General features: G+C 52.3%; 1 protein-coding gene across 1 annotated transcript; it reads right to left on the reverse strand.

Moving 5' to 3' along the window:
- Positions 1-6,254: 6,254 nt before the first annotated feature.
- PGD (phosphogluconate dehydrogenase) lies at positions 6,255-22,415 on the reverse strand. Its single transcript, XM_045776842.2, has 13 exons — positions 22,282-22,415; positions 21,577-21,652; positions 20,596-20,775; positions 18,530-18,595; positions 17,253-17,371; positions 15,182-15,251; positions 12,842-12,976; positions 10,923-11,112; positions 7,966-8,096; positions 7,643-7,776; positions 7,146-7,245; positions 6,883-7,005; positions 6,255-6,784 (listed from the first exon to the last, which is right to left on the reverse strand). The coding sequence occupies exons 1-13, from the start codon at positions 22,287-22,289 to the stop codon at positions 6,665-6,667; spliced, it is 1,452 nt and encodes a 483-aa protein (XP_045632798.2). The 5' UTR covers positions 22,290-22,415; the 3' UTR covers positions 6,255-6,664.
- Positions 22,416-22,439: the final 24 nt, after the last annotated feature.

A 22,439-nucleotide genomic window follows, 5' to 3' on the forward strand; every position in this document is an offset into this window, starting at 1 on the left:
AATCAAGAGTCCATGCTCAGTGGAGGGAGCCAGCCTGGTGTCCCAGGGCCCCCAGTTTTTTAAAAAGGGCTTTGACTTGCTTATGTATTTTCCAAAGTCTCGCTGCAGTCATCAGGGAGAAAACAACACTCCTTGGACGTCCTCCCACTTAGGGCTCAGGGTTGTGTTCACTTTTGACTGCATAGGGAGGCGAGCGTTGAGACCTCCTGAGGGTATTCCGAACACCTTCCAGTGCCCTGAAAATCATCGGCCTTTCCTGACTAATCTGAAACTAAGGAAGAAAAGAAGGGTGCTCAACTGAAAGAATCCACAGGCAACCTCCCCTCTTGACACCTCTGTGGAGAAAGTCAGGGATGGGCGGGGGTGAAGGGAGAAATTGTGGGGGCAGAATCCCACAAGGATTTGCTTTTGGCCCCTCACCTGCAACTGTCCCACATCTTTGCTGAATCCTAAGTGGGGGGGTCGAGGAGGCAGAGATTTGACATACAAAGTTATTAGGGGTGATTATTTGTGTAACCTGAAGATTTTATTCTTCAAAATAATCTATAAAGGGTTCTTAGAAACCTGAAGCGCTAACATATTTTAATTGCCAGTTTATAGAATGAGGACATTAAGGGATAGAAAACTTGCAGACCGGTATGAACCGACTAACCTTTTTTTTTGTTTTAAAAGAAGAGCATATGCATCCATATAGAGATGTGGGATATTTGAAAGGAATAGAAAGAGCTGGAAGGATACATGACAAATACAGTTAACTTCTGAGCAGTGAGTTGAAGAGAAGGCAATAAAGACACTCAGATTTTCACTTAATATATTTCTGTATTCTGCATTTCTTTTTTTTTTTTAAAGATTTTATTTATTTATTTGACAGAGAGAGAGACAGCCAGAGAGAGAGGGAACACAAGCAGGGGGAGTGAGAGAGGAAGAAGCAGGCTTCCAGCAGAGGAGCCTGATGTGGGGCTCGATCCCAGAGCGCTGGGATCACGCCCTGAGCCGAAGGCAAATGCTTAACGACTGAGCCACCCAGGCGCCCCTGTATTCTGCATTTCTTAACTAGTGTGTGTGTGTCTTTTACAATTAAAGGGAAGCCCACAGGCCCCTCTTGGTCTTCCTCTTCCACGGAAGTGCCCCCAAGCCTCACAAGTGTGCCGAAGGCCGAAACCCAGAGAAACTCTTTTTGGAGGAATCCGCCTTCTGATCGATTTCCACTGCGTCTGAGATGACAGGTGCCTCTGGCCTCTTCTCCCCACTGCTCCCTGAGAGAGTCCCGGTGTCCCGTCCCCTGGGATGGTCCCCAGTGCCATGCAGGACAGGCCTCTCACGGTATGTCGCTGATATGCAGCCTGTGCCTTGGCAGGCCCAGTTCTGCCCTTCACACTGCCACTCTCTGGTCTCCAGCAGGAAAGAAGGGAGCCGGCAGCATGGAGTGGGCTGGGAGCAGGTAGAGAGCTCCAGCCGTAGGCCCAGAACTCGGGTTCAGAGCCCAGCCCCTATCACGAGCTTTGGGAGCCAGGGCGAGCCACAGAAACTCTCCAAGCCCCAGTTCCTGCATTTACAGAGTGGGGGCCCTAGTACTAACATCAGAGAGTGGTTGTGAGGCCGAAATTGCACCTAAGTGCTCAAAAATAGTCACGGTTATCTCCTGGGCAGTTTCTATGCTTTGTACCTTGCATGTTATCTCATTTTAAAGCAGTTGCTTCCCAGGGCGCCTGGGTGGCTCAGTCGGTTAGGCATCTGACTCTTGATTTTGGCTCAGGTCCTGATCTCAGGATCCTGAGACTGAGACCCACATCGGGCTGCGCACTGTGTGGGGAGTCCGCTTGGGATTCTCTCACTCCCTCCCCCTCTGCCACCCCGCCCTCTCTAAAAAAAAATTATATACACATATATATGTGCAAATAAAGCAGTGGCTTTATTCTAGTTATTCTAGTGGTCTGCGGAGTACCCACGGACTTCAGAGTCTGATAGAGGAAGGTCCAGAGCTGAGGTATTTCATCACCGAGAATGGATCTGTTTGGAGGGAGGGATTTTGCCCGGTAAGGAACCAGCCACGCCCACTGGCCACTAGATGTCAGCGTTGTGCCACGTTGTGAAATAAGACTGGCCCTGCCGGCAGTGATGCTACCTTCCCCAGGGCTTACTAGCTCCTGGGCTGTTCTAGACGCCTGTTTCATCTCTCAGCTGCCCTCACAGGTAGGTACTGGTACCCCATTTGATATGTGAGGGAACAAGGTCACAGAGGTGAGAGGACTTGGTCCCAGAGCACAGAGATTAACATGCTGGGAAGTGGTGGAGCCCAGATCGGATTAGCCGCAGCCTGGCTTCCGAGCGCACGCCCTCAGCGTAGGTAAAATGGGGACATTTGCGGGCTTCCTGGATCCTTTTCAGCTGCGTTAAAAAGGGGGCCATGACTTAAACTTCAATAACGGTCATCATTTTTTTCCTCTAAAATTGCCCTGTAAAATGCTGATTCTAAACAATCAATCTCCCTTGGCTGTCGTGTGGATTCTGTCAGCTCCCGAGGTCAGGACTGCTGCCCTCCCCATGGACACGCCGTCCCTGGCCCAGCGCTCGGCACGTGGCAGGTGCTCCGGAAGCGTGCCGGTGGCCGAGCGGAGGCGTGGATTGTGCACGCGAGCAGGACGGCGGTGCAGGGGTCGAGTGCAGGGGCTCTGGCGGCCGTGTTCTGGTTACAGTGCGTCAGGGGTAACCAGACCATCCGTGTGCTTGGTTTGTACCCTGGGCGGAGTGACAGTACCTGCTTCAGAGGGCGTGGTGTTGATGGAGTTCACCTCCAACGGCGCCTGGCGCACAGTTATTATTCTATTCCTGTATGTGCCATTTATACAGTGGGAGACACTCAGGAAAACGCCCAAATAGGGCCAGAGGTCCTGACTCCTCCATGTCACAAATTGTCTTTTTCTGGGGAAGCATAGGTGACAGATACCGGCTCGAAAAATCGAGCCAATATCTCTTGACCCACGTGCTCCTCTAGAACGTGGCCCACGCTGCCATCGAGGGGTAGCGTCTCGTCCTCCACCCGTTGAATCTGGGGTGCTTATGACTTGCTTGTAACTGACGTAAAGTGGCGGAAATAACGCTGTGCGGCGCCCACGGTTCGGTCTTCAAAGGCAACGTCGTGCCTGCTTTGTTACCCGGAACACCCAGCTTGGGAGCCGAGCCCCCGGGGAAGAAGGTCGCCGCGCCGGAGGCTGCCATGCCGTGAGGCAGCCCGAGGCCACACGGCGAGGCCACATCTCAGCCCTAGCTGAGGTCCCCGCAGCCAGCATCGACCACCAGATGAATGAAGCGGACAGACCCCCTCCGAGTGACCGCAGCCACGGAGTGGTCCCGAGCTTTCAAGCCTTTGCTGAGGCCCAGATACTGTGGAACAGAGACAAGCTATGCCCCCGTGCCCTTCCAGCTCCCAAGCCACAGAATTAGGATAAAGATGGTTATTACCTGAGTTTAGGGCAGTTTCCTATACACCGCTCAGCGGTAACTGGAGCAACGTGCAGCGTTCCTGGACTGTGGACATGTTACGTATATACTAACATACGTGCTAAGAGAAGGACACCTGTCCTGAAGCCCCTCTGCCTCTCCTGAAAGGAGGGGCTCCACGTCGGCGTCGGTGAATGTCTAACACCTGTCAGTCCCCTGCCTGAAGTCCCCTTGCTGAGAAATCCTGTCTGCTCCCATGTCTGATGCATCGGTCTTTACCAACAACCTCTCTGTCCCAAATGAAGCAGAAGCTGTGGCTGAAGCCATTAGTGGGCCTAGGATTTCTGCCCAGAGAGGCCCTTTCCTGGAGTAGCCACCAGTCTGTCCCCGCATGGGCCAGAACCCCTGTGTGCTCACCTCCAGCACGTTCAGAGCTGCTGGCCCGCCACCTGGCACAGGAGCTGGTAAGTGACAGCCAACCCTGCAGAGCTGTCCCTGTGGGGCGGGCACTGATGTCGGCCTCAGAACAGCTCTGTGAGGGAGTCTCACCGCCCCTTCTGTGCAGACGAGAAAGTACACGGGCACAGAGGGGCAGCGATGTGCAGAGCAACGGAGAGGTCACGGCGGGGCTGACCTTCCAGGGGCGAACCGAGGTTTCACTGATCTGTTTTTCAGGTCCGTCCCAGGATGTAAAACTCAAACAGCACGAGCGCCTTTCTAGTAAAAACAGTCACCCCAGCAAGGGCCTCGGCAAAAGACTGTCACTTTCCTTAACAGGACAAACAGCTTCCTCTTATTGTGCCCTCGCTGTGTGCCGGGTGCTGTGCCAAGTACCTGTGTGATCTCACTCATCGCCCCGGTAACCTGGGGAAGTAGTTCCCAGCCCCGCTGTGCAGATGAAGAACTGGCAGGTGGAGGCCTTGGGCGCTGCTGCCGAGTCCACCTGTGCGCTCGGATCTTCTGTCTGGTCCGTGGCCCGCGTGGCATCGCCTGGGAGCCAGTTAGAAACGCCCAGTGCGGGGCCTTACCCCGTCCTGCTGAATCCGAATCTGCCCTTTTCCTCAAGACCCACCCCCGGCGCTAGGGGCTTGTGTAGTTTGAGAAGCTCCCCCGGCCTCCACCGCCCCCTGGAAGGCGTTTGTCCCAACTGCCACGCCCGGCCGTGTGGCACACGGAGGACGCCACCAGGACCGTCCTGAGGCTGGGCTTGCAGAGCGAACTCACCGCTGGGCGCTGAGACGTAAACTGGTGTCTAAACCGCAGAAGTCCCGCTGCTTCAGGGACAGGTGCGGCCTGCAGTGGCAATAACGCCACACAGAGGTGCTTATTACCTCCAGGCCCTGGCCTGTTCTTCACTCCATGAATGCACAAAACAGCCTTGAGGAGACAGGTACTATTATCCCGTCTTACAAATGAGAAAACTGGGAGCAGGGATGGTAAATAATTTGCCGAAAGCCCTACAGCTAGTGGGGGGGTTGCTGATCTGAGGCTTCATAGCTTCTGGATGCTGAGCAGAGCCTAGTTCTATTGCACGTGATCGGTAGGATTTCAGACGGTCCAGCTTTACATTCCACGCTTTCGACGCTTAGCCTCTCACCCCGCACTTCGCGTCTCTTCGGAGGAACGCGCTCTCCATCCTAGCAGCGCCTGTCCGCCTCAGAGCGAGTGGTCAGAGATCACCTGGGAGGAAAGCTGCATCGAGGGGTTCACATCCCTTAAAAAAAAAAAAAACCCTGTCGGGGTGCCTGGGTGGCTCAGCTGGTGAAGCGTCTGCCTTCGGCTCAGGTCACGATCCCAGGGTCCTGGGATCGAGTCCCAGGTCGGGCTCCCTGCTCAGCGAGGAGCCTGCTTCTTCCTCTGCTGGCCGCTCCCCTTGCTTGTGCTCTCTCCTTCCCTCTCTCTGACAAATAAAATCTTCAAAAGAAAAACAAAATGCTGTCTTGAGCAGTGACTCAGCACCTCTACTTGAAGGCGGGGGTGGGGAAGGGTGACAGAGCCACGTCCAGCTAAGTACTCACATCCAGGTTGAGAGCTTCAAAAGCTAAACATTTAATGAAAAGGATCGCCTCCCATGTCAGCTCTGCGAGCCCCTGCACTTTCCTGAAAGAGGTCAGAGGTCAGATTACACACCAGCTGTCAAAACAAGGAAGCCCTTTGCTCTATTCTAGGATACTCGCAGGACTTTGTAAGCATTCCAGAGAAATCTTCTGGAGTTAAGCTGCTGGAATAAAACAATTACCTGGCGCCAGGCCACACGACACTATCAGTAAGTACGCCAGCAGGACGTCTTAAGTAAACAAGATGGAGTGAAAAGGCCGGATTCAAGGAGTAGGCTTAGGTTGCTAACGTTCCCACCCCACGCCCCTGCGCCGGGCTTAGGGACGAACAGAAAGAGGCGGGCCCAGGAGGGGGAATGAGGCAGGGCACACTGAGCCCCCCGTGTCACTGAAATGTAGCTCCCTAAAACATTTCGTACGAAGCGTGGCACACAACACACAAAAGGCACGAAGACTGTGTCGGTGAACATCCGTGGACCCAGCGCCCAACCTGAGAAAACACTCGGGTCCCTGTGTCGCCTCCTCGTCCTTCCCGGCACAGTTCATCAGGATCCTAACTTTGGTGTTTCTCGTATTGTTCTGGAGGGGTTTTTGTTGTTGTTGTTGTTGTTGTTGTTTTAATGGAGAGGAAAAAGTGAACAAGGCTAGAAGGAAACAGGCTCCCATGTGCCGAAACGGGCCGCAGACCTTTCTGCCAGTGGGGAGAATGGCTCAGTGTGGCCGAGGGGAGATACAGAAGAGTCTAGAGAAGAAGCAGACATTGAAAGTACCTTTTATTAAGTAGAGAAAAATGGGGAATCTACGACGTGATACAAAGGTTCCAGTTTGAGCAAATCCCACAGAAGCCCTTCCCATCTGCGGGTGCCTCTAGCAGGGGAACCGCCCCGCCTCCCTCAGCACAGGGACGCGTGGAAAACGGCTCCCCGGAGCTGATTCACGCCAGCGCGCACATGCTCGCCTCCTGCTCGGCCCTGGGAGGCTAGGGCAGAGGGCACAGTGCTCCTTGCAGAGCTCCTTCACACGTGCGCGCACGGTGACTTTCAGGATCTCTTATGGGACTTTATCTTCTGAGGTCTGAGCAGAGGAGGGCGGAGGGCTGTGTAAGCAGTGTCGTGCGGCCAGTGGAATGTCCCAGTCCGGGGGATCGTGGCGGGGGACCGGCCTGATCAGGCATTGTAGGAAGAGGACGACACGCTGCCACCATGGCCTGTCCAGTTAGTGTGGATAAACTGTCCAGGTTTGGCTAAGAGTTCGTAAGTGTGAGCCCCGAAGTAATCCCGCTGAGCCTGGAAAACGAGAAGTCGGTTTGGTTGGAATAACGCGTGGACAGGCCGCCGTGAGGCACCAGCCGGGTTACCGTCCATCACCTGCTCGGAAAGCTCACCTGGATGAGGTTGGCCGGGAGCATCTCGTGTCTGTAGCCGTCATAGAAGGAAAGGGCCGTGGTGAAGCAGGGCATGGGGATGCCCGCCTGGACCCCGGTGCTCACCGCCCGCCGCCACGAGCCCTGAGCCAAAACAAGCCAAAGACGAGGGGTCAGCCCACGGAGACGAGAGCCGCTTCCTTTCTAAGCGACAGAACCCCATGTGCACCGAGGCAGGGAAGTGAAAAAACAAAATTCCCAGCACCCAGCTCTGCGCGGCCTACCTGGCAGTCTTCGACAGCTGACTTAAAGAAGTCGTCGAGTAGCAGATTCTGAAGTTGTGGGTTCCGATCAAATGCGTCCTTTATCTTTCCTAGGAACACGCTGAAATGATCAAGAGGGAAGAAATCATGAATCTTAACCTCCGCACGCTGAGTGCCCGGCAGAAAGCAGGGGGACAAACCGGAAGCGGACACGCACCCTAGCGACACACCAAGTTACTCCTCACCCCTCAGAGCCAGCTGTTCGCTCAGTGAAAACAGGGAGCCAGAGTCCCAAGACGCAAGGCCAGAGGGCGCGACGGTTCTCACAGAGCTACTTTAAAGGGTGTAGACAATGTAGTCAGAACGGCTGACATACAGGAAAAAAGTGGGACGTGACCACCTACACCTGTCCTGTCGCCAGTTAGGGGACTCACGGCGCCAGTCCCAGGGCCACCGTCCACACAGATGCAGAGACCACCACTCTCAGCACGGTGGCGTGGTGTGTGGCCCGCACTCACCTCCTGATGATGCAGCCCCCTCTCCACATCAGGGCGATGCCACCGTAGTTGAGGGTCCAGCCAAATTCCGTGGCCGCCTGTCTTAGCAGCATAAAGCCTTGTGCATACGAGATGATCTTGGAAGCGTAGAGGGCCTGAAGAAGGACGGACACCCCAGAGCTGGAGTTAGCCACGTCCTCCCCGCCGGCAGTGCGGGTCCTAGCGTGGACAGTGGTACCAGGACAGGGCAGGACTCTGCCACCCCCGCCCGGGCCTCCCGCGTCCTCCCATCCCCACTGCCACCCGAGGCACCCACGACCACCGCGGAACGGACTGGGCCCCACCTTCCGAATATCCTCCAGGAATGCTTTCTTATCGCCTTCAAACTGAATCTTTTGGGGACCCTTCAGCTTTTTGCTAGCTTGAATCCTCTCATCCTTCAGAGACGATAAGCATCGAGCAAACACTGCTTCTCCTGCGTAGGGGAGGGGATCGAAGGTCACTCGTAAAACCGGAGAGAAAAGAGTACACGCAAGCCAGAGAGGATGAGGAAAATTAGAAAAAGAGCTGGATTTCCAATTGTACAAAGAGCTGGAAGTGTCAGTGTTAGGCCACAAAATTTAACCTGGCTCAGAAAGAACTTTTAAACTTATAAAAAGTTTTGAACTTATAAAAACCTCTAGACAGTTAATTTGGTAACTAAAACTCCAAACAAGTCAATCTTCCAACATAAATGTAGATATCAATCCCAAAGACCAACATGAAATTCAAAAGGGGAGTTCCGAGAGCCTGGCAGGCTCGGTCGTGGCTCCTGTGACTCATCATCTCGGGGCTGTAAGTTCGAGTCCCACGCTGGGTGTGGAGATCACTTAAAAATAAAATCTTTAAAAAAAAAATAAAAGGGAGGAGTTCTGGGGAAAAAACAAGGAAGCAAAACCACTATTATTCAGAATTACTCTGTTGGGCCACACGTAAAATTATAATTTCACTTGACAGGACTTTAATTTTTAAATGCTCACCAAAGACTCTTCTTGAGAAGCACTCACTACCCCTTGAAAACTAGTTAGTAACAGGCAGCCTTGGAATTCGGCCAGATGCTCAACGACGGTGGCCCTGCCTTGACATGGGGTTGTCTGAAACTGCAGGACACTGAGAAATAACAGACTCGCCCCTCAAAAACTCCATTTTCTTTTTTTAAAAGATTTTATTAATTTTTGACAGAAAAAGAGAGAGAGAGCATGAGCAGGAGGGGAGGGGTGGAGGTAGAGGGAGAAGCAGGCTCTCTGCCGAGCAGGGAGCCCGACGCGGGGCTCGATCCTAGGACCCCAGGATCATGACCTGAGCCGAAGGCAGACACTTAACCGACTGAGCCACCCAGGTGCCCCAAAAGCTCCATTTTCTAATTATTGAAGTTTAGTTTCCAGTACACCGATGACCACAATTTTGTTTCATTTGAGTAAGCATTTCAATGCAGTACTTTAATGTCAAGACACTTAACATCTTCAAAAATTAGCCTTTGGAAAAGGCGACCTGCTCAACTGATAATTTATAGAATCAGAGTAAATTACTCTAACTAATCCTTCCCCTGCACAAAATGAAGTAAAACCTCCGGACTTCGGTTTCGAGGAACGGGGACGGCCATCCACTTGACAGCACTGCCCACACTCGGAACCCACGAGCCACCATCGCTGTCCTCGGGCAGCACCCCCCCCCCCGGCCGTGCACACTCACGATGACTGGGCGCCGGGGCCGGAAGCGTCGCTGTCACACAGCTGGTGCAAGGAGGCCGGGGTGGCGCAACCCTCCCGGTTACCCAAGCGTCAGCTCGAAGACGTGCTTCCCCATGAGTTCAACGAACACGAAGGGCGCCCCCCCGGGGATGAAGCCTGGCCTGCCTTCCACTGGGGGAAGGGGTGCGGAGCCCCTCACACGAACCTACCATACTCTCCAGAGCAGTCAGCGGACACTCCTGCCACTGTCGTGCCCTCGGTCCCCTGCCCGCGGCCCAGAGCTGCCTCAGCAACGCGCGCCTCCTCACGGCGCCCTGGCCGCAGGGAGCCCCACCGCACGAGGGCAGCAGGGAGGGCAGCAGGGAGGGCAGCAGGGAGACAAAGGCAACTGTAACCGGACGAGCAGGGAGGAAAACCTCTGTTTTATGGGCGGGGGAGCCGTTCTGCCAGGAGCAAGGATGAGCCTTTCACTCAGCACGCGAGGCACCTTGTTTCACTGTCCGTTTTCGATCCTGCCAGAAGTGCACCTATTTTATTCCTAAAGGACCAACTCGTGGTTTTATAAATCCTCTTATTATTTGTTCTCTGTTTATTTCTACTTTCTAGGATTTCCTTCGCCCCACGTCTTCTTGAGTTTACTGCTTAGCTCGCTCCTCTAAAAGAATCGTGTGAAAAGGACACACACCAATGGTCAGGATAGTGGCTTTCTTCTAAACAAAGGGGAAGGAGGGGCGCCGGGGTGGCTCAGTGGTTAAGCGTCTGCCTTCGGCTCAGGGCGTGATCCCAGGATCCTGGGATCGAGCCCCGCATCGGGCTCCCTGCTCCCTGCTCCGCTGTGAGCCTGCTTCTCCCTCTCCCACTCCCCCTGCTTGTGTTCCCTCTCTCGCTGGCTGTCTCTCTGTCAAATAAATAAAATCTTTAAAAAAAAAGGGGGGGGGGAAGGAAAGAAGGAAGAGAATATTAAAGGACCTGAAATGTATAGGTAATATTTTATTTTAAAAATATCTGGGGGAAGGGCGCCTGGCTGGCTCAGTAGGAAGAGCATGTGACTTTGATCTCAGGGTCATGAGTTCAAGCCCCATGTTGGGTATAGAGATTACTTAAAAATAAATAAATAACCTTTAAATAAAATAAAGTAATAAATAAATAAAATATTGGGGGGGAACCTAATGAAAATATTAACAATTAATGCTGAGGACGTGAGCTTATGTCATCTGGTGAACTCTGGTATGAAGAATTTCGTTACCGTGACCTTCCCCATTAGGAAGTCATGGAGGTCACTGACCACAGCTCAATCCTAAGACCACAGCTATCCCAAAGGTCGAAGTGGATGAGAAAGCCAGGAGCTCCCACCTGCATCTCAAAGCCCGCGTGACTGGGAGAAGCTTATCAGGAACAGATTCAAGAGGGTCGCCTCTCACGCCGCGGAGCAGAAGGCACCGCGCGCTGACGAAGGCTGCACACGTCCTCCCCAAGGCCCCGTCCTCGGCGGCCGGTCTACACCAACCCCCAGAAGGACAGCAAGAGCGAAACAGCGAGACGAGGGGCTTCGGCCGGAGGCCGCACGTTACCGATGAGGGTGACGGGAACGCCGTGCTCCAGGGCTGAGATGGCGGTCCACTTCCCCGTGCCCTTCTGCCCCGCGCTGTCCCTGATCTTCGGCAGCAGGTGCCCGCCGTCGCCGTCCCGGAACTTGAGAATGCTGGCCGTGATTTCAATGAGGAATGAGTCGAGCTCCGTCTCGTTCCACTCCTCGAACGCCTAGTGCAGGGCGTGAGACGCACAGCGTGAGCGGAGCCGGCCACGCGGAGGCCCGACCTGGCTCACCGCCCTCCCCTCGGGTGCTGGCCGGGGCTCACGGTCTGCTCCGCCCTCGAGGCTCACGGCTCTGAGCCCAGCTCCCCGGGTTGCGTTTTCTGCTCCCCACGAGTCGGTCTGATTTGATTTGAGCCTGGTGATGCTGGCTGCTGACCAGCACGGTTCTCCCCTCAGACCCACACCATCGCCTCCTCGGAGGCCTTCCCTGCTCACTGACCTACTCCTCACCCCCGTTTCCTCTTCTGTTTAACAGTCACTACCAGCTGGTGTTACATTGTCCGTGGAGTTACCACCATGTCTTCCCAGCTCCGTGCGGGCAGGGACTTGGGTTTTCTCGCTACCACATCCCCAACACTTAGGACAGTTCCTGGCATACAGAACAGCGCTTGTATATAAAAATACGTTACGTTTTAAGTAAATCAATTACATTTGAACACACAAAAAGAAAAGCACTGTTTCTATGAAAATAAAGTTAAACTGTTTTGGAAAGAAGAGTAAAGGCAAGCCAGTGAAATGAAGTGGGGACGACACGTTTGAAAGTTAGGAGGAGGGGCGCCCAGGGGGCTCCGTCAGTGGGGGGTACAACTCTTGATCTTGGGGTTGTGAGTTCAAGCCCCATGCTGGGTGTAGAGATTCCTAAAAAAATAATAAACTTTAAAACAAAAAAATAAGGAGGAAAAGCTGTAAAATACCAGGAAGGATTCTGCAGTGTGCACCTTGCAAACAAGTGTCCCTAAATCATGTTCCACTCAAAGTCACCGGAAGTGGAAATTCTAGATGATGAGAAAGAGGACGATGATGGCCAGCAGAGCCAAACTTCGAGGAAAGGACTGGACTGGCGATGAATGTGGCTTCCTCTATTTTCAGTTAAAATAAATGTTTACCTAGGAACGATGCTGAAGTCTTCAGAGAAAAGAGTACTGGTGTTTACCTTGAAATGTATTTTTAGAAGATCAACTGATAGAGGGAGGGACAGACATCCGATAAAGCACGAGTAGTAAAATGCTAGCCGGAGAATGTGGGGGCGTGTGCACCAGTGTCCACTACCAAGTTCTTTCAGCTTTGCTGTGTGTTTGAACATCGGGCTCATAATATGTTGGGGGGGAATGTTTGTTTCCCCCACTCTGACTAACTTTTGATTAACTGTCAAACAGCCAGTCCCAACCTGACCAGGAAAGCGAGCTTCTTTGCCACCTCCCCTACAGGACAATGGGGGGAACCAAACGAGGTAATGACCATAAAAGGACACAGGCCTGACACCGGAAGGGCCACTAAATGGTGGTTAATGATCACCGCCACGATTCTCTGGGGACTTCCGGCTCAGGGGCTCGCTATCCTATGGGACAGCTTCCCTTAAATCAGCTGGGTCCATCTTTTTTTATTTTTTTTTTAAATTTATTTACTTAAGAGAGTGAGAGTGAGAGGGAGAAGGAGGCTCTCACCTAAGCAGAGAGCCCGACGTAGGCCTCGATCCCAGGGCCCTGAGATCGCCACCTGAGCCGAAGGCTGACGCTTCACCCGCTGAGCCGCCCGCGCCCCTGGGGCCGAGTCCATCCTGCCACCAGCAGGACCACATAAAGGAGGTGGCGGAAGGCTTCACTGTCACCGGCAAACCCCTCTCACCTGAGCAGGGCTCGGCTGCTGCAGCCCGGAGGCAGGGCCCAGGACTCACCTTTGCCATCTCGTCGTGCCCCATGCCCAGCACGTCCCTCATCAGGTGGTACGCCTCGCAGATGAGCTGCATGTCCCCGTACTCGATCCCATTGTGCACCATCTTCACGAAATGCCCCGCTCCTTCGTCTCCCACCTGTCGGGGCGACGGGCACCAGGGGGCCTTCAGAGGCAGGGAACACCCCAGAAACACCCGCATCAAATTCTTTGGCGAGGCTCCCTCCCCATACAAAAAATAACAAATAGGAAGCAAATATCTGTAGTATTTTTAAAATTAAGCATCACTATGTAACAATTCAATACAAGCTTCACACCCGTCCAGTGTTCCTTCAAACTCACTCTGAATTCGTTCCTCCCAAGGCTTTTCCAAGCCTCCACGCCCACAGCTCGTCAGCCTGCATTTCCCACCCTCCCTCGTTATGAAGGCCCCTGGCTCCCAGCCCTGCCCTCAAGTGAAAGGCCTCCTCTTCCCGAGGTCAGCACTCTCCTAGCCACCGGGGGTTACGGTAAGTTGGCTAACTAAACCACTGGCACTGTTAAAAATATATAAATGTGTTGTAGTTGTTTCTAATGGCTACCAAGGGGTAAAATGACCTGAGACCCTGGTCTGGCCCGCAGCCTGGTAAGCCCAGAAACGTGTCCGTGCCAGCGTCTCACAGCTGACAAGATACGGATTTATAATAAAGTCGGCAAGATGTCTACAGTCAGAATGCCAGCTTATGAATTTAGGGTAAGAAACTTAACTATGGATTTTAGTAGTTACAAGTGTTAGCCCGACGGCACATTCTGTCCCTACAGACGAGCTGCGCGGGGAACCAAATCCTCTGAAAATCGCTTAGTGGGCCAGGAATCAGAACAAAGGGAGTATCGGGGTCAAATATTCGGCGGCAGCGGGCTCTGCATCAGCCACACCCATCTCCACGACAGGCGTCCACCCGCGCCGTGGACCCGGGCTCGGCTTGACCCGAGCGTCTCTGCTGTCACCGCCGGGGTCCACACGGTGGAGTTCACATCAGAGACTTCCGCCGTCCGAGCTTCCACACCGACCTGCCCCCTTCTGATTCTGACACCTCTGTGGCTGCTTAGCAACATGGCTAATAACATCTTACTTCACCCCATCCTTCCTGTAACTTCAAGAACGAACGAAGGAGTGCCTGCTTTCAGTATCTGTACCCGTTTTCTCAATATCCTGAGAGTGAGCCTTGAGGCCATGGAACGTCAACCCCCGACTCGATCAAGACACAGCAGGGCCAGTCCTGGTTTTCCTTCATGATTCTGTCCTAAGTGTGTCTACAAAGGAGTGACCGTGGCTGTCCTTTTACTGTAGTAAAATCGACTGTCGAGGCCTGAAAGTTCCCTTCCCAGTCCTTCATACTAATGAGAAAATCCTCAACCCTCCAAATCCAGCCCAGCCTCTCTCCACCCTAAGCAGACTTTGCCCGACTCAGGAACCACGGGTTAAGATGGAGGGACCAGCACCGGGGTCTACAGCTGCCATCACCGGGTGTGGTCAGGCCTCCCCTCATTCCTCATACGCCTCAGGACTTCTTCCATCTTTTACCCCCCTCATATGAAATAAAACTAATAAAGGGGATTAGGAGCTAAAGAGACCTCGGAGACCACCCAGCCCACCCCTCATATGCTACGGACAAGAACACTTTTCTGACTGACTCGCTAATGTCCCACAGTGAACAGAGAGCCAGAGTCACAGGTCAGGTCTCTCAGCCTAGTGCTCCTCCCGCCCACGGCCTGGACTGAGGCTGCAGTCGGGATGAAACTGGTTTCAGCAGCCACACAAAATGCAGGAAGGGAGGCCTACAGGAGTGAGCACAGGCCTCCCTCCCGTGTTGTGAAGGCAAAAGGCCATGCGCCGCATACTCTGTTCCAGCGCAGAATACCTGCGTCCCAAGCTACAGGAAAGAGATTTTCCACATCCGTGGCCAGGACATCGGACAGCACCAGCCATTCAGTCCTCCTTCCATGCAGGCCGTCAGAGCCCACCTTTGATTCTGACATTTTCTTCATTTTCATGAAGTCACGCTGCTAATAAAACAAGTCTCACTTCACCTCATCCCTGCTGTGCCTTCTTAAGAATTCCAACTCTTACATGAACTGAGGAGGGCTGTTTTTAATACCAACCTCAAGGCTCTGAAATAGTCAGATAAGACGCAAGGACACGTAAAACAGGCATGAATCTTAGGCCTCAGCTGTGCTAGCGACTTCAAGATTGAGAAGCTTGTCACAAAACTAACTGTTGGCACCAAGGTGGTCCTGGCTCTGCGCACTTTGTCATGTCTGTGCCTGTGTTACCGGCTGGCTTGAAAGAAGAGCCAGAACTTGCCCAGTCACAGCAGGGTTCCCCCGTTCCCACTTTCGCAGCGATGCCTTGGAAGATTGTCTTGATGTGGGGCCTGTGGGAAGGAACCGTGTAGTTTAGCTGCTGAAAAGAGGGACTGATATCTCAATTAAATACTCAAGGACCCCCCCCTAATCTTTTTCTTTCAAATGGGAGGTGCAAGTGCCCTCCCACCTTCAAAAAAGTAATGACTGTGCCAAGTGCCCGAGGTAAGCCCTCAGAGGCTGCAGACTATCTGGTTAGAGAAGACAGAAAGGCCAGCTGGAAGCATCAAAGCCAGGAGAAATTTCTTTTGCACTATAAAAGGAGCTGTGACTCCAAACAGCAAGCAACAGGGAAGTTCCTGTGGAGACGCCTTTCCTCGGTCTGCCAGCGTGTTATCAGGCTCAGCATGACTCCGCATGCGCAGAACCCAGCAAGACTTCCCAGAGAAAAAGCAGCTGCGCTCCACCCCCCCCACTGCCCCACGAGGCTTTCTGCTTCTGTTCTCCTCACTACTGACCAATACAGGCTTCTTCGCGAAAAGTTTTTGGTAAAGACACAGGCCTGCCGGGGTTGCTCAGGGTCAGAGCTAAGACAGCTGCGCGTGAAGCTTTAGAACTTCACTGAACTCGAACTGAGCATTTCAGGTAACGGCGCCACTTCTACTTCCGCTGGGGCTTGATCTCACCACCCTGAGACCGTCACCCGAGCCGAAATCGAGAGTTGGACGCTTAACCGACTCAGCTACCCAGGCGACCCCACATTAAGCACTGTACTAACCATCATTCCTGTTACTTTTAGCAAACGATTTGAATGAGTCTTATATATGCTCAAGTTTGCCAGACAGTCTGAGAAACTGAGTCAATGAGCACCTGGAGCACCTCTGCGTTGTCAAATATTTTCATGTGTATCGGCTGCGTGTCCACCCAAGATAAACGTTTGTAAACTTCTGAGAAGCAGGAAGGCCTCTATCTACTTCTAGATTTCACATACTGCAGGGGCGCCTGGGTGGCTCAGGGGGTTAGCCTCCGACTCGATGTCAGCTCAGGTCGTGATCTCTGGGTTGTGAGATTAAGACCGATGTTGGGCTCTGCACTCAACGGGGAGTCTGCTTGGGATCCCCCCCCCAGCTGACATGCACGCGCGCTCTCTCTCTCCCTCTCTCAAACAAACAAACAAATAAATAAAATCTTTAGATTTCACGTACTGCAGAGAATCCCCAGACTTACTCATCAGAGGTCATTTGAAGAATAACCTTCCCCGGGAAACCCTTCGCCTCTGGGAATTAGGTTTGACCACTCCTTACTTTAACACATACCACAGTTTTAGCGCATCTGGAAATCAAACTCCTCCAGAAAAGAATGGTACCTCTCCACATGTCCCTCTGAAGGATGCCTCCTTTTCTGTTTCTCTCTCTCCTGCTCACCCCCCTCCCTCCGTCCGGCCGCCCCCTCTGCAGTCTCAGCAGCGGCTTCCCCTCAGTCTGCACGTCGGCTGTGACTATTCCTTGCACCTTTCATTTTGATTCTGTCCCGCTCAGCCCCCTACCCTTATGCCTTATGCACCCCCGCTCTTACATCACCGCCACCCCCCCGTGACCAATACTTCCTCTTATGTACAGCACAGTGAACAGTATAAAACTTGTTTTCTCCCCAAGTCAGATACAAAACTTCCACCTCACTTTCCCAGGGACAAAACAGGCCCTGTCAGATTTTTCCATTACTCAGACGATTATTAAATAAACAGTTATTTTAGGGTTCTACATCACTGAGAGAGGCAGACTTGACTTCTAAGTCCAGACAGTGCCTAGGACATTATTCGAACGGCTTCCTTAAAGCCTCTGAACTCTGTAAGCCTGTGCAGAACTTCTAGTATCAGTCTTGGAGGGAATAACAGAGAACACACACATATATGATGTCAAAGCAGCAAAATGTATGGAGAAAGGAACAATTCCCATCCTCTCCACCGCTCCGGCCCACAGAGATCAGGGCGGCAGAGATGCCCACAGCCCCCCTCCCCCCGCCACAGCTCAGGCTCCCTTGTGCTGAAATGGGGGTGGCACCTTGATACTCACCAGGCTTCTTTGTCCCCTCCTGGCATAAGTGAGGGACCATACCGGGCCCCCTCCTCTCCACCACTGACTCCGCTCCCCACAAACAAGATTCCCTTGGCCTTGAGGCTGCGACATCGTCTCTACACGAGAGAAAAATAATTTCATTATGCTTCCATAAACAGTTTCTCCCAGGGGCACCTGGATGGCTCAGTCAGTTAAGTGTCTGCCTTCGGCTCAGGTCATGATCTCAGCGTCCTGGGATCGAGCCCCGCATTGGGCTCCCTGCTCAGCAGACAGTCTGCTTCTCCCTCTGCCTCTGCCCCTCCACCTGCTTGTGCTCTCTGTCAGATAAATAAATAAAATCTTTACAAATTAAAAAAACAAACAGAACAGTTTCTCCCAATGAATGAGAGGAGGTGTAAGACAGGTATGGAGAACCCACGCTGGACTTGAAATGACCCAAGGATCCAAGAATGACCTGATCATTCAGGGAACTTTATCCCGGGGCGCCTGGCTGGCTCAGTGGTAGAGCACGCAACTTTTGATCTCAGGGTCTTCACTTCAAGCCCCATACTGGGTGTGGAGCCTACTTAAAAAAATAAATAAATACTAAAATAAATAATTTTAAAAAGAAATTTAATCCTCTCAGTTGGGAGTTAGGAAAAAAAAAAAAAATCCAGGGAGCCTGGCTGGCTCAGTCAGTAAAGCATGTGACTCTTGATCTCGGGGTTGTGAGTTTGAGTCCCATGTTGGGTACAGAGATTACTTAATAAAAAGAAAAAATAAATCTATGGAAGTTTAAAATAGCTAACCTTCCCCCAAAGGGAAATAATAAATAAAGCCAAACATACATCCTCGTTTTCCTGGAAGATCTAGGACCATAGGACCCCATTAAGAGTTGGTGGATTTGGGGAAGGTGTTTTGGTTTTTAAGAGCTGGTTTCCTACGAGTATGACTTCCTGCCACTCAGCACTTGAGGTGGTACAGGGTCTCCCTCCAGCACACGAGGCCACTCAAGCCGTGGTTCTCAACCACGCTGTGCGCTGACGTGGCGTGGGCTGCTGGTGGAGGAGGGAAGAGCTAAGCACGAACCGCCTGCCTGCTGCATCTAAGCAGGAGTCCTTCCTAGGAGACCTCAGGTACGTCTCAGCAGAAGCAGAGGCTGAGGACAGCAGCGTCCGCACAAAGCCCCGGGATCAGCACTGCAGAAGGACAGTCCCCTCTTTCATCACGTGTGTTGATACTTTTTTCTAGAATGTTGTCAGAACTGGGAAGAATTTAGACTGAAGAATACTTACTGTGGTGTCTCTGTATTCAGAATTTCCTCCATCAATGATGATGTCACCAGTGTCCAACAATGGTACCTGTAACCAGACGCTAGCATTAAGTTGGGTCAAAGAAATGAAAGACAAAATAGAACGTATCTTGACCAATTAAAACAAACAAGACTGTCTCCCAGATAAATCCAATCTAAAAGCACATGTTGTTTTCATTTTCAGTAATCCTCCCTGTGGCTGCAGCTGAGCCTTAGGCGCCAGGTTGGGGCTAGCTACCCTGTCAGAACTCTCCACAACGAAGATGGTTCTCTTTAAAATTTTACGACAACCAAAACCTAGTTGAAAAATTTTGTATTTCCACTGTGTGCCACTGGCTGCTTTCCAGTCCCGAACACTGGGAACGGGACTCATTCTAAAGGATCCCATCATTTCCTATAAAATCTGACCAGAGCAGAGTAGGGCTCCAGAAGCAGCCATCAGCTGGTTTGGTGCCTGACTCGGTGACGTGATCAGCCCTGTCTGGAGATGGCAGGAGACCAGGCCACGAACAAGCACATCTTCCTGCAGTGCCCAACGAGGCTGACTTTATTAGTTATTATTCAGTCTCCCTGCACAAGGATCCGGTGAACATGACTTCATATTTTCTTATGCTTTAGAATAAGCTACCACCTTCCAGTCCCTTCCATCTATAGCTAATCGTGACCAGCTTACATGTCGCTACACAAAAAGCTTGGTACGTCCTTCCCTTATCACAGTGTTCTTCCTTTCTAGGTCATTTTTTCTTAATGGTAGGGCACTGGTTACAAATTCCTCTCCCTGCAGAGTCACGCGCACTGTTAACAGGACTCCCGTAGAAAAGGAATGTTCATCCCTTGGCTTTGTGTATTGTCACTACATTCTCACAGCGAAACGTTTCTTCCCATCAGCTAATGCTTTGGTTTTTCCGGAGCTATTACTGAGAATGGTTTTGCGTATCTCCGTAAGTTATTTCCACACGTTCCCCTTCACCCATATGCTGTGTGTGGTTTTGTGGGTTTTGCTGGAGGGAGAAGCACCCAAGGTCGCAGGGCACTGGCAGTGAGCTTGTCTCCACTGACGGCCTGTCAGTGAGGTGTGTTGAGGGAAGGGGCCCCAGAGGCGCCCCAGAAACCACGCGCAGCAACAGCGCTTCAACCAGACGCTGCCGGGCACATTCCCTTGGGAAGAACCTGTCATCGTCATTGGCTCCTCCTCTCCCACTGCCACCCCGGTGGGTGAGTGGCCATCGGCCCTTCTGTGAGAGGACAGCTTGGGGAAGACAGAGTGAGCCCACCACCCCCTAGCCCTAGGGCCGTGGGGGAGAGACTAAAGGAGGGGTCAGACTAAGATGTGTTAAAGAACCAGAATTAGCAGCTACACAAAGCACGGCCCCTTCAGCTAATGCTCAGGGTCAGAAGTGCAACAAAGGCCCGCTCTGGGGCACTCAGCCCCGGGTCACCCGCCTGCCCTAGCATGCCCACTGCAGCCCATACACATATGTTTTCTCTTCCAAAAAAGATATATTTTCTAGAGCCAACAAATCATTCAGAAATAAGTACCGAGCACGTAGTCCTAGGATTCCCTAAGGGGATCTCATCATTTATAAATATTAAATTATACAACGATTTACATACTGTTACTTCATACAAACGCTGAAAAAAGTGAAATCTACGCCTAAGTTTGGACACTAAGTTTATTAGTGAATAGCACTAAACATGCATAGTGCACACCCAAACAGTAAGTTTTTTGGAGTATCAAAGATAGACACCGAGGTTACTACTCTTCTGTTCCTACTGTTAATGAATTCTAATTGAAATGTCTCTTGGTGTCCCAGAAATTCATACATATGGCATTATTACCACCTGAGGATAATTAGTGGACTTACTTAGTGCCAATCAAGTTAACCAACACTGAGACACTGAAGCACTGTTGTGTCTGAACTAAGCAGTTCACATCCAGACATTGAAGAGAAAAAAAAAATCTCTTAAGGAAAAACTGGTGAAACAGCTGTAGGACTGAAGGAGAAAAGCTGCCCCACCAGCAGCAGCTGGGAGCAGAGCTGGCCTCACCAATCTGTCAATGAAATCGTCAACAGCCTGACCAGCCTTCACGAGCAGTATGATCCGCCGCGGGGTCTTCAGCTTGGAGACCATCTCCTCCAAGGAGTGAGCACCAACCACTTTAGTTCCCTTTGCCTCATTGGCCAAGAAATCATCAACTTTGGAGACTGTCCTATTGAAAGCACAAACCTAGAAGGACAAAAGGTCTGATTAGGAGATCCAGAACCCAGAACTTCAGATCCTGGATTAAGTGACAATGAAACTTCTACTCATACCCACGCAGAGAAATGACTATAAGCAAAGGTCAGCTGCCCGAGGAAAATCAGGCTGCAGTCTGTCACTAGCTGATTGGGACTCACTCAAATCAAGGAAGCAGCTGCTGCAAACTGTTATCTTTTGTCACCCATACTCTTTGTATCGAAACAAGCTCCGAGTTTATACTATTTAAACTTTCACTCACCCCAGTTCTCATTAGGCAATAAAGTTAGAGTTCTAGGAACCCAGTGTGGATTCCTCCTCCTTAAGATACGGGTAAGATGGGGCACCTGGTGGCTCAGTCAGTTAAGTGTCTGCCTTCGGCTCAGGTCATGATCCTGGGGTCCTGGGATGGAGCTCAGCAGGGAGTCTGCTTCTTCCTCTCCCTCTGCCCCTCCCCCGCTCGTGCTTTCTCTCTCCCTTTCTCTCAAATAAATTCTTAAAAAAAAAAAAAAAGATCTGGGTAACTTTATTCAGGCTGCAACCTTACAAAACTGTCAGATGTATTCAGCAAGACTGTCCTTCAGAGAACGGTGGAGCTGCACACACACACACACACACACACACACACCCCGTGAACTGGTGCTTCTCCTTCCTTTGCAAAAACCTCATGGGCAGCAACAGGGACTACATCAAGAGAAATAAGTTCAAGTTGTATAGGATCTTGGAGATCAGCAGCGGTGCTCCAATGCACACCAAGAACCCACAAGAGGAGTGTGTGTCCTCCTGACTTACCACGAAGCCATGGTCATTCATGTTCAAAATTAAGTTCTGGCCCATAACAGCCAGTCCAATCAGTGCAATGTCAGCTCTAAAAGACCAGGAAAGGAAACAAAGAAAAATGTATCAGTTCCACCTAATCCATTCCAACTCAGGGACCCAAGAGTGTCCTAGTTCTTGCTATGAATAATCTGCCTTCCTTTTCCCGTCCCCCTACTCCCTTTCACCTCTGAGAACCCAGGCACGCACCTCCCAGGCCACTACAGACAGGCCACCCTACACTCTGCCACTTCAAAGGACCTCAGGTTCTCTTGAGATCAACTAATCCTGCACGGAAGAGGGCACGCAATCTTTGCTGCGCTCCAGTCTACCCGGTAATGACTCATTGCGGGTGTCCTCGTCTCCCACACTGGGGAGAAGCCCCTGCAGGCACAGCCGCCGACCGTCCAGCCACTTCCCCTCCGGCTCGGGCCCTGGCTTCCCTCGGCCATGCCGGTCCCCTCCCCGCCGAGCCCTTTCTGGAAACGGGGATCCGCCCGGCGGCGCCGCGAGGGGCAGAGGGCCTGGGCCCGACGGGGCTGAGACCCTGAAGGTCCGGGGGTCCGGGCGCCACGAGGCCGGGCTCCCGCGACCCCCGTGGTCAAGGCGACGCCAGGGGTGGCTCCGCCCTCCGCGCCAGCCCTCGGAAAGTTCCCCAGCGGTCTGCAGGCCGTCACTCACTGGGCCATGGCTGCAGCAGCGGCGGCAGACTGGGAAAAAGCGTGCGGAGCCGAAGAACTGAGAGCGCGCGGAGCCGAAGAACTGAGAGCGCGCGGCGCGGCTACAGAGGCTGAGTTCCGCTCCCGCAAGGGCCCCCAGGCCCTGGCCGCGGCCTTCCG

This window comes from Ursus americanus, chromosome 33, assembly GCF_024610735.1.
Source record: "Ursus americanus isolate L20-20 chromosome 33, mUrsAme1.1.p, whole genome shotgun sequence".
NCBI classification, from domain to species: Eukaryota; Metazoa; Chordata; class Mammalia; order Carnivora; family Ursidae; genus Ursus; species Ursus americanus.